This window comes from Lagenorhynchus albirostris, chromosome 19 (assembly GCF_949774975.1).
Source record: "Lagenorhynchus albirostris chromosome 19, mLagAlb1.1, whole genome shotgun sequence".
In the NCBI taxonomy this organism is placed as follows: domain Eukaryota; kingdom Metazoa; phylum Chordata; class Mammalia; order Artiodactyla; family Delphinidae; genus Lagenorhynchus; species Lagenorhynchus albirostris.
Window position 1 is genome coordinate 60,367,347 of NC_083113.1, and position 13,610 is coordinate 60,380,956.

The 13,610-nt window shown below is 57.4% G+C and overlaps 2 protein-coding genes across 4 annotated transcripts in view; one reads left to right on the top strand and one right to left on the bottom strand.

The window, feature by feature from the left end:
• The window catches only part of ZNF276 (zinc finger protein 276), a 17,717-nt gene extending 5,221 nt beyond the window's left edge, over positions 1 to 12,496 (top strand). For 2 of the 3 annotated variants that reach the window (XM_060131412.1, XM_060131413.1), the window contains 8 exons: positions 187 to 633; positions 1,575 to 1,653; positions 2,843 to 2,926; positions 7,562 to 7,672; positions 7,753 to 7,828; positions 8,001 to 8,118; positions 9,213 to 9,312; positions 9,385 to 12,496. In XM_060131412.1, coding sequence (XP_059987395.1) covers positions 187 to 633; positions 1,575 to 1,653; positions 2,843 to 2,926; positions 7,562 to 7,672; positions 7,753 to 7,828; positions 8,001 to 8,118; positions 9,213 to 9,312; positions 9,385 to 9,625 — 1,256 coding nt within the window. In that variant the 3' untranslated portion in view covers positions 9,626 to 12,496. Of the gene's footprint in view, positions 1 to 44; positions 95 to 186; positions 634 to 1,574; positions 1,654 to 2,842; positions 2,927 to 7,561; positions 7,673 to 7,752; positions 7,829 to 8,000; positions 8,119 to 9,212; positions 9,313 to 9,384 lie in introns of all 3 variants that reach the window. The other variant, XM_060131414.1, reaches the window with a different exon arrangement.
• FANCA (FA complementation group A) overlaps positions 8,845 to 13,610 on the bottom strand; it is a 50,787-nt gene continuing 46,021 nt past the window's right edge. The window contains exons 36-44 of the mRNA XM_060131428.1: positions 13,429 to 13,541; positions 12,593 to 12,731; positions 11,624 to 11,686; positions 11,222 to 11,324; positions 10,758 to 10,833; positions 10,466 to 10,619; positions 10,248 to 10,340; positions 9,926 to 10,066; positions 8,845 to 9,031 (exon numbers count right to left, since the gene is read on the bottom strand). Of these exons, the coding sequence (XP_059987411.1) occupies positions 9,959 to 10,066; positions 10,248 to 10,340; positions 10,466 to 10,619; positions 10,758 to 10,833; positions 11,222 to 11,324; positions 11,624 to 11,686; positions 12,593 to 12,731; positions 13,429 to 13,541 (849 nt within the window). The 3' untranslated portion in view covers positions 8,845 to 9,031; positions 9,926 to 9,958. The remainder of the gene's footprint in view (positions 9,032 to 9,925; positions 10,067 to 10,247; positions 10,341 to 10,465; positions 10,620 to 10,757; positions 10,834 to 11,221; positions 11,325 to 11,623; positions 11,687 to 12,592; positions 12,732 to 13,428; positions 13,542 to 13,610) is intronic.

Below are 13,610 nucleotides of genomic sequence, written 5' to 3' on the forward strand. Positions count from 1 at the left end.
CGGGCCCACTCCTGCTCTCAGTGGGCGGCGCTGCTCCTTTGCAGGGTCGGTGTGCAGCCTCGGACGGGGGCGGAGGAGGGCGGAGCGTGTGTGGGTGAGTGCACCCCCGGGGTGGGGCGCGGGGTGGGCGGGGTGGGAGGTGCGCGTGCTCACCGGCCATGGGCTGGCGTCTCTGCCTCTCCTCAGTGGACCTGATCGCTTCGAGCCCCCAGGGCCTGCGTGGCTTGGTGGGGTGGGTGCACGGACACGCGGCCGGCTGCGGGGCCCTGCCCAGCCTCCAGAGGACCCTGTCCTCCGAGTACTGTGGCATCGTCCGGGCCGTGTGGGGCTGTGACCGAGGGCACGACTACACCATGGACGCCGACTCCAGCTGCGGGGCCCTCTTGCTGGACGGCACCTTGGGCGTCAGGCGGACGTGGGACAAGGATTTAGCCCCAGGGCTCCCCCGGCATCGGGGGTCCAGCCCCAGCGGGGCTGCCCCAAGGAGCTCCCAGGGCAGAGCGATCGCCGCCGGGGCCGAGACCGAGACGCTGCCCAGCACGGACACAGCCCGGCCTCCTTCAGATGGCGACCCGGTGGGGCCTGGGCCGGGCCCCCCGCCTCAGCCAAGCCTCCCCCAAAGCGGGGCCCCAGGTAGGAGGCGCCTCTGGGCTGTCTGACCAGGATTCCTAGTCCTGGGCCAGGCAGAGCCCTCGCCAGGAAGCGTGTGTTGGGGCGGTGGCTGCGGTGTCGTGCCTGGAGGGGCCAGGGTAATGCCGGGGGCCGCCTCACGGCCATCTGACGGCACAGAGGCCGAGGGCCCTGTTCCAGCGCTTTCTGTGACGGCACACTCGTCTGCCCTCCAGGCTTCCTCTAAGCCTGCATGGGCCCAGGGCACAGAGGGTGGAAGAGGACGGGGGCCTCGTGGGGCCCGACGGCGGTTGGTGTCTGAGGCTGTCCTGAGCCAGCTGCAGGTCACTCCCTGGGCCTCAGCCAGCGCCCAGTGGGACCAGTGTGGACAGGCTGCTCTGGGCGGCCCCTCCTTCGGGGCCCGATCCCACGGCACTGGGGGTTGGGCGCAGCTGTTCGCAGACGTCGTGTTCGGAGGGCCAGGCTGGCTTCCGACCGCGTCCCTCGGCCTCCATGTGGGCGCCTGTTGCCGTGTGGGCACCAGGCTGCCCCGTGTGCTGACCCTCAGCCACCGGACGGCTCAGAGTGAGGGCGACGCTGGTGTTGGAGGGGAGAGACTTGTGCTGCACGGTTCTTAGAACTGCTTGCGTTTCTAAACTGTGTGTCTGCAGTACTTGGACAACAGTGATTTTTTTAAATGTCCCAAAACATCCACAAAGTACAAGGCATCCCATCCCAAAGCGGCTGGATCCGAACCCCTGGGGAGGGGCTGGGCTTGCTGGTGTTGCTACTGTTGGCTGGACATGGGGGTGGCCTGGCGCTGGGGCCACCCCCATGTGCGGGATGGGTTGGGAGGTGAGTGACTTGGAGGCAGGGGGACCCCAGGCTCCCCATCGTCCTTGCGGGGAGCACCCCTGGCTGTCTGGGGGTGACGGGTGACTGGAGTCTTGTTCTTTGTTTCTCAGGGCAGTTGGGTGAGAAGCAGGTTTCCTCTCCAACCTCGGATGATCGGGTAAAAGACGAGTTCAGTGACCTTTCTGAGGGGTGAGAGAAGAGCGGGTTTACATAGCCTAAAATTCCTCCTTGGAAACCAAACGCCGCCATCCCGGGGCCGGCAGCCTGGGTCTCGGCCGGCCTCCCCGCTTTCTCTGTTGGGAGGAGGGGAGCGGCGGGGGGTGCTTCTAGGCTTCCGTTCCTGACTGGGGGCTCCTGGGTCTCCGGGGCACCGCAGACCTGATGGAGCTGCAGGGGGCCTGGCCAGGGTGGTATGGAAGTTACTCTGCTCAGATGGTCCTCTGGCTGGTCCTTTGCTGCTGCCGCTTGTCTCGCCCTCCAAGGCCTGAGTTTTGAGCCAGCCCCAGACATTACTAGAACAGAAGCCAGCCTCTGGCCTCTATCATGATGTGTTGGTGACGTGGGGGTGGAGGCTTCCTACAGGAGGACAAACCTTCCTGGAAGGGGCACCTGTTTGCTCCTGGGGCCACCCCCCGGGCTCCAAGACCAAACCTTTCGGGATGGAGGCCGCACGCCAGCCAGCCTTCCCACCCTGCCCTGCGAGCTCTGGCTGGACTGCAGATGCACTCTTGTCCAAACAAGTAGGACAGCGTGACTTTGGTGCCAGTGACGGATGACCCAGGTGCTGGAGGAACCCCACCGTGTGTGCCACGAACTCCCCCGGGGTCAGGAGGCCGTGGCTGGTCCGTAGCCACCAGCCAGCCTTGGGCCTTTCTCTGCGGGGGGTGTGGCAGCTGGGCTCTGCCCGCTGCCCAGCAGAGCCTGTGTAGTGACTCACACTTCAGGGTAAAGGTTACAGACGTACAGATGTTTCTTTGGCCTTTGTGACCTTTGAGATGACTGACAGCTGATCTCTCATCCTGGCAGGTGCTCACAGTTATGGGGGTGAGGTGACATTCTAAAAGCCCACTTCCTGAGAAGCCCGCCTCTTGTGAGGGTCTTCACCCCCTGCCTCGGGCCCCAGTAGAGAGGCTCTTTGGGAGATCGGGGTCCTGGTGTCATGATGAGAAGTGTGGCTTACACGGGATCGTCAGCTTGTGACCCTGGCTGGCGTGCCCTTGCTGTTAGGAGATGGGATAGGAGACTTGGGAATTTTAGGCCTTCTGAGGAGAGCTAAGACGTGCAGTGTGGGGATCCACAGGGTGCCTTTAGACAGGAAGTTTCACTGGCTCCGTCACCGGCCCCAGAGCTTTGCTAAAGGTTCTCTCTTCTCTCCTAGAGACTTCCTGAGTGAAGACGAAAATGATAAGAAGCAGAATACCCAGTCCTCAGACGAGTCCTTTGAGCCCTACCCAGAAAAGAAGTAAGGGGGACAGTGGTGCTGTAAGCTCACAGGATGTGGGAGGGGTCCAGTGGGTGACTGGAGACGTGCGTCTGCCCTGGGGGGCAGCGGGGACTGGACGGAAGCTCGCTGCCCCCGTCTGCCTCGCTCAGCACATGCTTTCTGCTTCTCTGATGGCCTGACCTCCCAAGCTCGGCACAGTGTGGCTTCTGGGTGACCCGGCAGGACCTGCCCAGTTCAGCGCAGGGACCTGGCCTGGCGTCACCCTGGGGGGCAGCAGCCAGCTGTGCGAGGAGCCCTGGGGATGTGACCCCGCCACCCACCCGCGTCTGCTGTCGGCCCCACTTTCCCGGCTCATCATCTGCTCTCGGGTCCGCCTCTGGCTCTGATTGCCACGCCACTTCCTCGTTGAGGCAGCCTGCCCCCTGCTCGGCTTTGTGTCCTCTCTCCATTAGAACATGGGGTCGTGGCAGAGAAGGCCGTTTTCACTTGTGTCACCCTGTGCCCAGGAACACCCCAAACACCTCCAGTTAGTAGATGCCCAGCCTGGGCCTCTGACGTGGAACAAAATCTCAGGAGCACCACACCATCAGCCGGGAAAGCACAAAACAAAACAGAGAAGCAAAAGCATGGCTTCCTTTTCTGCTTTAAGCTCCCGTGTGGGCAGTGTGGGTAGAGAGACAGGAGAGGAGGCGGCTCAGGAGATCCCAGTCAGCGTGTGGGGCTGGCTGAGTCACGAGCCCTCGAGCAGGCCTGAGTGGACACACGCTGCCTGGGGCCAAGGGGGGCGTCAGGCGGGCTAGGTTGGGGAGACCACACCTGCTTCCACGGTGCCGCCCAGGGCTGCGGCAGGAGCCCCCGCTCCCCACCCTGAACTCCACGAACCCACCTCTTACGTCCTGCTGCCCAGCAGGCCTGGGGCCACTGGTGTGGGGACGGGGACACCTGCCGTGTCCCTGGGTTTCCAGGAGGCCCCTGGGAGGGCACACAGACACATGCTGTAGGACAGGACACACAAGGTATGTGTTCAGAGGCCCACACAAGGTATGTGACAGTGCCCTGCCCTGGTCGTCACCAGTGGGAGGCGGGACTGGGCGGCAGTGGGCTGGCGGAAGCTCTGGGCTCAGCCCTAATGGCCTCAGGTGCCATGATGTGAGTGCCAGCTGACGTCCTAGGGTGGGGCCTCTGAGCAGCCGTGCCTGTCGGGGTCCGCAGCCGGGCGGCAGGGGCCAGGGCTCCGGCAGGAAGCGGGAGAGAAGGAGCCTGAGCGGCGATGGGAAGGAAGGGCGCCGGCAGCCCCGAGTTGGGCGCTGTGAGCACGGTCCTCCTGCGTCTGCAGGGACCTCAACACCTCGTCCTTCACGGACTCACGTGAGACACCTGTGGGCTCTCTGAAGCCTCCCGCTCTCAAGAAACGTGTAATCCTCTGCAAGCACTGGTTACGGTTCAGCTCTGACTGGGTGCCCAAGCCACACAGCAGAGGAGGAGGGTGGAGGCCAGGACCGTGGCCAGGCCGGAAGAGCAGTTATTAGGCAAAAGGAGAAGCAGCCTGTACAGTTGTTGAGAAGGTTCTTGTTAATGCACTGTTTAAAGAGGAGGACAGCTGTTTATGTTTTTTATTTATTTATTTATTTTTGCTGTGTTGGGTCTTCGTTTCTGTGCGAGGGCTTTCTCTAGTTGTGGCAAGCGGGGACCACTCTTCGTCGCGGTGCGTGGGCCTCTCACTATTGCGGCCTCCCCTGCTGCGGAGCGCAGGCTCAGTAGTTGTGGCTCACGGGCCCAGCCGCTCCGTGGCACGCGGGATCCTCCCAAACCAGGGCTCGAACCCGTGTCCCCTGCATTAGCAGGCAGACTCTCAACCACTGCGCCTCCAGGGAAGCCCTGTTTATGTTTTCAATTGTGGTAAAATATACGTAAGAACATATACTGTTTCACCATTTTTAAAAGTGTACAACTCGGTGGCATTTAAGTGCTTTCACAGTGTTGTGTGACTGTCACCACTATTTCCAAACTTTTACTATCCCAAGTAGAAACTCTGTCCCCATGAAGCAACGACCTCCCCTCTCCTCCCCACAGGCCCTGGCAACTCCTAATCTAGGTGTCCGTTCTGGGGACTTCGTACAAGTGCAATAACGTGTTATGTGTCCTTATGCTACGGGCTTCTTCCACTTAGAATGATGTTTTTGAAATTCATCCATGTTGTGATGTGTCAGTTTGATTCCTTTCTATGATTTGAGTAATATTCTGTTGTAAAGGGACTTCCCTGGCAGTCTCGTGGTTAAGACTGCACTCTTCCACTGCAGTGGGCATGGGTTTGGTCCCTGGTCGGGGAACTAAGATCCTGCATGTGGCATGGTGTGGTCAAAAAAAAAAAAAAATTCTATCGTATGGATGGACCACGTTTTGTTGATCCATTCATCTGTCAATTTTGGTTGTTTATACTTTTTTTGGCTATTGTGAATCATGGTATAAAGACTGTTGTAACAAGTATCTGAGACCCTGTTTTCAATTCTTTGGGTCATATGGTACTTTGAACTTTTTGGGGAACTGCCATACAGTTTTCTACAGCAGCTGCACATTCTACATTTCCTACTAACAGTGTACAGGGGTTCTGATTTCTACACATCCTCACCAATATGTTATTTTCTGGGTGTGTGTGTGTTTTAATAGTCATCCTAATGGGTGTGAAGTGGTATCTCGTCATTTTGATTGGCATTTCCCTAGTGATGAGTGATGTAGAGCATCTTTTCACATGCTTGTATCTTCTTTGGAGAAATGTCTATTCAAGTCCTTTGCCCACTTTTTAATTGAGTTGTTTGCTTTTTTGCCATTGAGTTGTATATATTCTCCCTTTTTTCACTCTCTTCATAGTGCCCTTTGGTGCACAAAAAATTATTTTGAAGTCCAATTTACCTGTTTTTACTTTTGTTGGCTGTGCTTTTGGTGTCATATTTAAGAGAAACCATTCCCAAATCTAAGGTCCTAGAGGATTTACCCCTAAGAATTTTAGTTTTAGATCTTTGATCCATTTGAGTTAATTTCTACGTAGGGTGTGAGGTAGGGATCCAGCTCCATTCTTTTGTATGTGGATATTGTGGTTGTCCCAGCACCTTTTGTTGAAAAGACTGTCCTTTCCCCCGTGAGTGGTCTTGGCACCTTTGTCAAATCAGTTGATTGTACTTGCAAGGGTTTATTTCTGGTCGCTCAGTTATTCAGTTGGTCTGTATGTCTGTCTTTTTGCCAGTACCACACAGTTTTGATTATTGTAGCTTTGTAGTAAATTTTGGAATCAGGAAGTTTGAACTCTCCAGCTTTGTTGTCTTTCAAAATTGTGTGGTTATTCAGTGTACCTTGAAATTCTATGTGAAAATTTGTTTTTTTTGTTGTTGTTGTTTTTGTAAAAAACACCATTGGGATTTTGATAGGGATTGAATGTATAGATTGCTTTGGGGGATAACTTCCATCTTTACAATCCATGGGTATGAGATATCTACTTATTTAGGTCTTTAACTTCTTTCAGCAGCATTTTGCAGTTTTCAGTGTACAAGTCTTTCACCTTGGTTAAGTTTATTCCTAAGTGTCTTATTCTTTTTGATGCTATTAAAAATGAATTGTTTTCTTAATTTCCTTTTTGGACTGTTCATTGTTAGTGTATAGAGATAGAACTGGTTTTTGTGTGTTGATTTTCTACCCTGCAATGTTGCTGAAATTATTTTTCTGTGTGGGTTCTTTAGGGTTTTCTACATATAAGATCATGACATCGTGAAGAGGTAATTTTCTTTCCTTTCTAATTTAGATGCCTTTTCTTTTTCTTTTTTTTTTTTTTGCCTACTTGCTGTGGCTAGGACTTCCAGTGTTCTGTTGAGAAGTGGTGAAAATGAGCATCTTTGTCTTGTTCTTGCTTGGTCATCACCGCCAACAGCACGTGAGGCCCACCACCCCCTCTCTCTCTGTTCCTGATCTCAGAGGAAAAGCTTCCAGTCTTTGACCACCGAGCATGGTGTCAGCTGTGGGCTTGTTGCTATGGCCCTAGAAGTTTCCTTCTATTCCTGACAGATTTCCTTAAACTCCTGGATCTAGAAAGAAAAGTGTGCATGTATCTTTAAGTCTTTGAAGGACACCACAGGGCGGGGGGAAGTTACTGTGTCTGGCCTGGTCCTCTGGGGCCTGCGAGACTGGCTGAAATGCATGACCCCATGTGTGGAGGACAAGGTCCCCGCTGCCCAGGGGCTGTGGAGTGGGGGACGGCAGTGGGCGCAGAGCTCTCTCCTGGCTGCCGTGAGCCTCCCAGCAGGTTCCAGAAGAGTGGATCCTGATCTTTTCTAGCTTAACGATAGTTTTGTTGAGGGACTGACCCCCGAGTCTCCCCTGCCCCACCTTTTTCCATGCTGTCTCCAAAATTATGGTGTTGATATTTCAGACAGGGAGTGAAAGTTGTCATGAAGGCCCACTCCTGTGTCCCGAGGGGGCAGTGCAGCGCCTCCACCTCCCCGAAGAGCTGTTCTAGCTTTGGCGGCCAAGGGTCAATTTGAGGGCCAGCCAGTCAGCACGGGGACTGAAGCAGGTTAGCCCTGGAGGCCCGAGGAGACCCACCTCCCGCAGCGCATATGCAAACAATCAGAAACATCACTGACTGGTGTCCTCTTTTTCCCCCAGGATCTCTGGTAAGAAGAGTGAAAGCAAAGAAGCCAAGAAGTCAGAAGAACCAAAAATTCGAAAGAAACCTGGGCCCAAGCCGGGCTGGAAGGGCAAGCCGCGCTGTGAGAGGTGAGGGGCCGGGGCCGCGCAGCCCGTCGGGGCCACACAGCCCGTCGGGGCCGCAGCTCCACGTGTGCTCTGCATTGCAGGGAGGAGCTGCCCACCATCTACAAGTGTCCTCACCAGGGCTGCACGGCCGTGTACCGTGGGGCTGACGGCATGAAGGTGAGGGCCCCGGCCCGTGAGGATGGGGGGGAGGCTGGACAGGCCTGCAGTGCTGGGATCTGTTCCTCTGGGGAGAGGAGGGTGCCGAGCGGGGCCTGTGGGAGGGAGGCACGTGCTGTGACCAGGGGTGTCCGCCAGGCCGAGGCACTCAGGTCCCCGGTCCCTCCCGCAGAAGCACGTCAAGGAGCACCACGAGGAGGTCCGGGAGAGGCCCTGCCCGCACCCCGGCTGCAACAAGGTGTTCATGATCGACCGCTACCTGCAGCGCCACGTCAAGCTCATCCACACAGGTGCGTCCCCCCCACCCGCCCCCGTGGACAGGGCTGCCTCCTGGGAAACCGGCGCCGAAGAATCCTGGTGCCTCTCTGTGGGTTTACTGTCGTGTCTTTTTAAATCACTACTTTAAGAAGATGACGTGTGCTTTTTGGATTACAAGTGACCCGCATCCGTTGTAGAAACTGGGGGAGGAAGCACAGTGAAGACAGTGCCCTGCCCTGGTCATCACCACCACCAGCACGTGAGGCCCAGCGCCCCCTTCTCTCTCTGAACATGCGTTCATACCTTGGACTCTTACGTGCCTGGTGCGCGTCGTCGCTGCTTCTGCACAGAAGGCAGCTCTCCCAGACCGCACCCCCTTCTAGATAGATTTGTTCCATCTGTGTCTATGCCTAAGAGAGAGTTTTTCTTGTTTTGAACTTTGTAAAAATGAGTTACTTCACTCAGAGTTGACCGTTTAATTGTTGGCGCACATTTACTTGTTGGTTCCACAGCGAAACAGTTTTCCTTGTGTTTTTTTGCTCCAAGTGTTCTTGTCTGTGTCTCTAACAAACAAACACAGTAATTCTCTTGGGTTGGGTCAAGCTGTTCTCAGTCTGGATGCCAGTGGTCGTGACCACAAGCAAGCAGTTTTTGTTTTTAACACAAAAGAGGCTAGATGTGTGCTATGGGGACGGTTGCCCCTAGTGAGGGAGGAGCCTGCCTGGGAGGCTGGTTCAGGTACTGGTAGATGAGCAGTGGAACCACTGGCGTGGGGCGTGACGGTTCAAGTTCTGTTCAAGAGCGTTAAGATTGCCTTTGCAGTGGGTACCCCGCAGAGGGCCCAGCGCGGCGGGGGGTCTTAAGAGTAGCAGCAGCTGTCATCAGTCATCTATGCAACGTTGCTGAGTTGGCTTCCTCTAAAAATTTGTGCTCAAGGAAATCGGCCTAAAGGGCAAGAAAACAGGCTCCAGGTGAAATGTACACAGCAGCTGGAGAGGAAGCTGCAGCCGGCTGACAATTTCAGGCGACCCGGAGGGCTCTGCATCAGAGCTGTGGCACCTGTAAGGCACTTGGGCACCGAGGGGAGGGTGTCAGGGCCTGTGGTCACTGCCTCTCTGGTCCCCAGAGGTGCGGAACTATATCTGTGACGAGTGTGGGCAGACCTTCAAGCAGCGGAAGCACCTCCTGGTCCACCAGATGCGCCACTCAGGAGCCAAGCCCCTGCAGTAAGTGGGGTGGGGGGTTGGGGGGGGTTCTCCCACCAGCGGTGCCCTGGCTCACCTGCCCCCGGCCCCCAGGTGCGAAGTCTGCGGGTTCCAGTGCCGGCAGCGGGCATCCCTGAAGTACCACATGACCAAGCACAAGGCCGAGACGGAGCTGGACTTTGCCTGCGACCAGTGTGGCCGGCGGTTCGAGAAGGCTCACAACCTCAACGTGCACATGTCCATGGTGCACCCCCTGACGCAGACCCCGGACAAGGCCCCGGAGCCCCCGCCTGGGCCCGCAGCGGGGCAGGCCGTGAAGGCTGAGCCTACCTGAGGGCACGCCCGCCCCCGAGCTCAGTGGGCAGTGATGGGGGTTCAGGCCTGACGGCACAGCTCTGCACCCCGACGAGCCTCCACCCCGTGTGCTGGGTGGCAGGGGCTCAGCACACAGCTCACGGGGCCTTGTGGCTTCTGCTCTGGGACCGGCAGTTTCTTCTATAAACAGAGTGACTTGGGGCCAGAGGCAGACTTCAAAGAAATGATTCCTCTTCCCCACTAATGCAGTCGAGGTTTTGTAACCCACTTTTCAGGGCAACGGAGAGCTCCACGTTAACGCTTGTAATAAATTATTTACCGAGGAGTTGGGCTATGCCCTGCACAGATCCTGTCAGAAGAGTCGGGGCTCCTGGTAGAGGTCAGGGTCCAGCATGGCCTGCTGCCTGCTGAGGAGGGCGGCACGCACTTCCGGGTCACAGTCCGCACTCGCACCCAGCAGCTGCAAGAAAGCCCGTGTGCTGGGCCCGTGCTGCTGCCCATGGCCCCCAAACACCCAGGGCCCGGGGAGATGCCAAGTGCTGGACGCTGCATGTTCGTTTTCCCGAAGGCGTTCGGCACCCTCACAGTGAACAGTGACGGGGACTTAAGGACAGACAGCGAGGCGGGCATCTGGGCATTACCTCTGCCACGCCTGAGAAGCTCCTTTTCGGGCACCGAGGTATCGACTGCAGCAGAAAAAGACGAGCGTTTGTAATCAGGCTTACGGGGTCGCCCTGCAGAGGAGACAGAGCCGCGGTCAGGGTGCCCACAGCTGCACGCTGCGCCAGGAGGGGCTGCACAGGCCCCCGAGAGCTGGCCGCCCGGGTCCGTCTGGAGACAGGCCTGGCCCTGCACCTGCCTGGGCCTGGAGGTCCCCACTGTGGGCCAGAGTCCAAACCGCACCAGTCTCCCCAGCCACGAAGAGGCCCACGAGCTTCAGGTACATGTTAACAGCAACGTGCAGGAAGGCGTCTTCCTGGAGGAGGGCGTCCTCGTCAAAGTAGGACAGGAGGCTGAAAGCAGAGACGGATGTCAGGTGACCCGGCCCTCACTGACCTCACTGAGGCCGGTGCAGGCAGCAGAGGAGCAGCCTTTCCCATCTCAAGGGAGCCCCGCCGCCCCTCCCCTGACCAGCAGGCCCCGGGGGTTACCTGTAGAAGGCGACCGGCAGCAGCCTGACCTGGTGGTCGGGGGCCAGGCGGAGGAGGGTGCGCCCCAGGCCGGCATCTGCAACACAGAGGGGCTCCGTCAGCAACGCAGGCGCCTCCCTGCAGGGTCAGGGTCTTCACGGGCGTCGTGTGCCTGGTGACGCAGGGGTGATGTCCTCATGCTGCAGAGTAGAGCTTGGGGGCCGGGGTCCCTGGGATCCTCGATACTCCACTAAATTATTTTGCTTAAATGAGTCTGCATACTTACCAAGAACAGAAACTTGCAAAAATGAGTTTTCAAAGTGAGCCCCAAGGAGAGGCTCATGTTTAACCATCTGAAAGTTGCTTCTGAAGAGAAGGACTAAAGAACGGGGCCGCAGTCTGACCCTGCCGCCCCCTGTGCTCCCGGCAGAGGGCTGGGAACCAGGACAGACACAGGTCGGCCAGTCGGTCTCCGGATTTCTCACCCGTCTCCGTCAACTGAAAGAGCGGCAGCCAGGAAATCCTCTTCCTCTGCAGACACCCCAGGACCTCGGCACAGACGTCCAGAGGCTTCAGGGAGCCAGCGGCCTGTTACCCACAGGAGGAGGAGGAGGAGGAGGACCCTAAGCTGACAAGTGCGCAAGGAAGAGGTGTCCACCTGGGGCCTCTGGACATAAGACACCAAGAGGCAGGCCAACGGCCTGGGGTTTTCTCTCCTGAGAAAGCCTTCGACACAAGGGTCCCAGGTGCACCCACCCCCACCCCCACCATGAGACCCTAACTCAGGAGGTCTCGGGGGAGACGGGGAGACCCATGGTTTCAAGTGCCCTGGGGGGTCGTACCAGCTGCTCGCTGCCCTGCCCACGGCGGCAGAGGGTCTGACCTACCTGTGGGGTCAGATGTGAAGAGAGCAGGCCCATCAAGGAAAAAAAAAACAGGAAAACCAACAGCTGCAAATAAAAACAGGTCCACTGACAACATAAAACTACCTGTGCTCCGTTCCCTTAAAGTAATTCTAAATGGGGAAAGAACACATTCCTCGTTAACTGAACAATTTACAGGCCTAGGTTATAAATCTCTCTTAAGTGGATCTCCAGAGAAAGAAAATTTTCCAGTCACTCTTAAAGAGAAAATGTAATGGGTTATAAACTATTACTGCTTGGGGACCTGTCTCTGCTGGTCCCCCAGGCCAGAGCGTGAGGAGCTGACAGTGGCCTGGAGGCTCTGGGGCCGCTAAAATCCTTCCAGCAAAAACCACCTGAAAACTCAAAATAGACTCTCCCTGGTAGCTTCTTCCTTTAAATTATAATCACCCAAAACTCAGCTCAGCAACTGTTCTCAGGCAGGTGGGTACGGCCTGAGCTACTGCGGGACCCTGGCTTTCACAACCAGGGGTTCAGCTGGGGGAGACACAGGGGAGCACGCCACAGCTCTGGGTAGGGGGCCCTGGGGGGTCCCACAGCTCCCAGTGGGGCCACCAGCCTGCCATCCGAGCAGCCCTCTGTCCACCCTTGGTCTTTGCCAGCAGCTAACTGGGGTGCGGGTGCCTGGAGGCTATGAGAAGGAAGGTCCCGCTGGACAGCTGACAGCCAGCCCTGACCCCCCACCCCGGGGGTTGCGTTGATAAACAGGCCGAATAAAAGCACTTGAGAATGAAATGTAAAGTACCCTTTTTATCAACAAACCTGAGAACCTAAGTCTTACTAAACCTACAAACCCAGTAAGTTTTTGCTTCCAAATAAAGTTACAAGCACCCCAAACTCTTGTCTGTCCTTGAAAAGCACAGTGTGGTCGGAACCCTGAGAACCAGTGAGGCTGCTGGGAAAGGACACGCAGGGAAAGGATCTCACTCTTACCTCCTCTCCTTGGCCGTCCAGCTGCCCCAGCTCCCGCCGGATGCTCTCCTTCCCGGCCTGTCGAATCATAAAGTGCAGGGCAGCCGCGCAGAGCCAGGCCGGGCCAGGTGTGGGGGGTGCCGCAAGGGGGGAGAGGACGCTGCCGCAGACGGAGGTGGGTGTCACCACAAGAGCCCCCCGCCCGTCACAGCGAGAACCCAAAGCGCACCCCTCCCCCCGGCCTCCCAACCGGTCTCCACAGGCTGGCCCTTGGCTGTCAACATGCCCCTCTGCCCCGGACACAGGAAGCGGTATGCCTGGAGGGGGCGCCCGGTCCCAGCAGCCTCAGCTTTGCAAGGAGTCCTCCCCCCAGAGTCTGCACCCGCCTTCTACTCAGCCCCCACTCCGACTGCACTGTGATGTTCACGGTTCTCCAGAAGGTTAAAACTGGGCCGAAAGTTAAAAATGGAATATAATGCAGTGATTTAAAAAGTTCTCTGCTCTTTGCAGAATTAGACTCAGTGGGCAGACTTGGTTTCTTCGTTTTCTGAGATTTCGAACATCCCTGACCCTTTGTGGGGGGGACACAGGTGCCTCGGATAAAAACGGGTCACAAAGGAAGATGCAGGGAGGCTGGATGGGGCCAGCAATCCCTGCTGTGACCTCCGAGGACGGCACCACTCGGATGTGCGAGGAGACGGGCAGGTGGACCCCGGATGCCAGTCTGACGGGAACGTGTCCGCTCGGCTCTGCTTCCCCCTTCCACACGTGGGCCTCACAGAGCCTCCCCAGGGCCCCCTCCAGCTCCCGAGACACCATGCACGTAACCCAGAGTGGGTCCCGCTGCCCGCACTCACCTCCCGGCAAAGTGCCGGGCCTCCTGCAGCCTCCGCAGCTCTGCAGGCAGCGGGCTCTGAGAGCATCTCCTCCAGCGGCGGTGAAGCTCGGGCTCCAGGTGCGGCCACCACAGCTCATGGGAGAGAACGGGCACCGACAGGTCAGTCCCCCCCCCCTCACCAAGAAGATCGGGAAGCCTCGG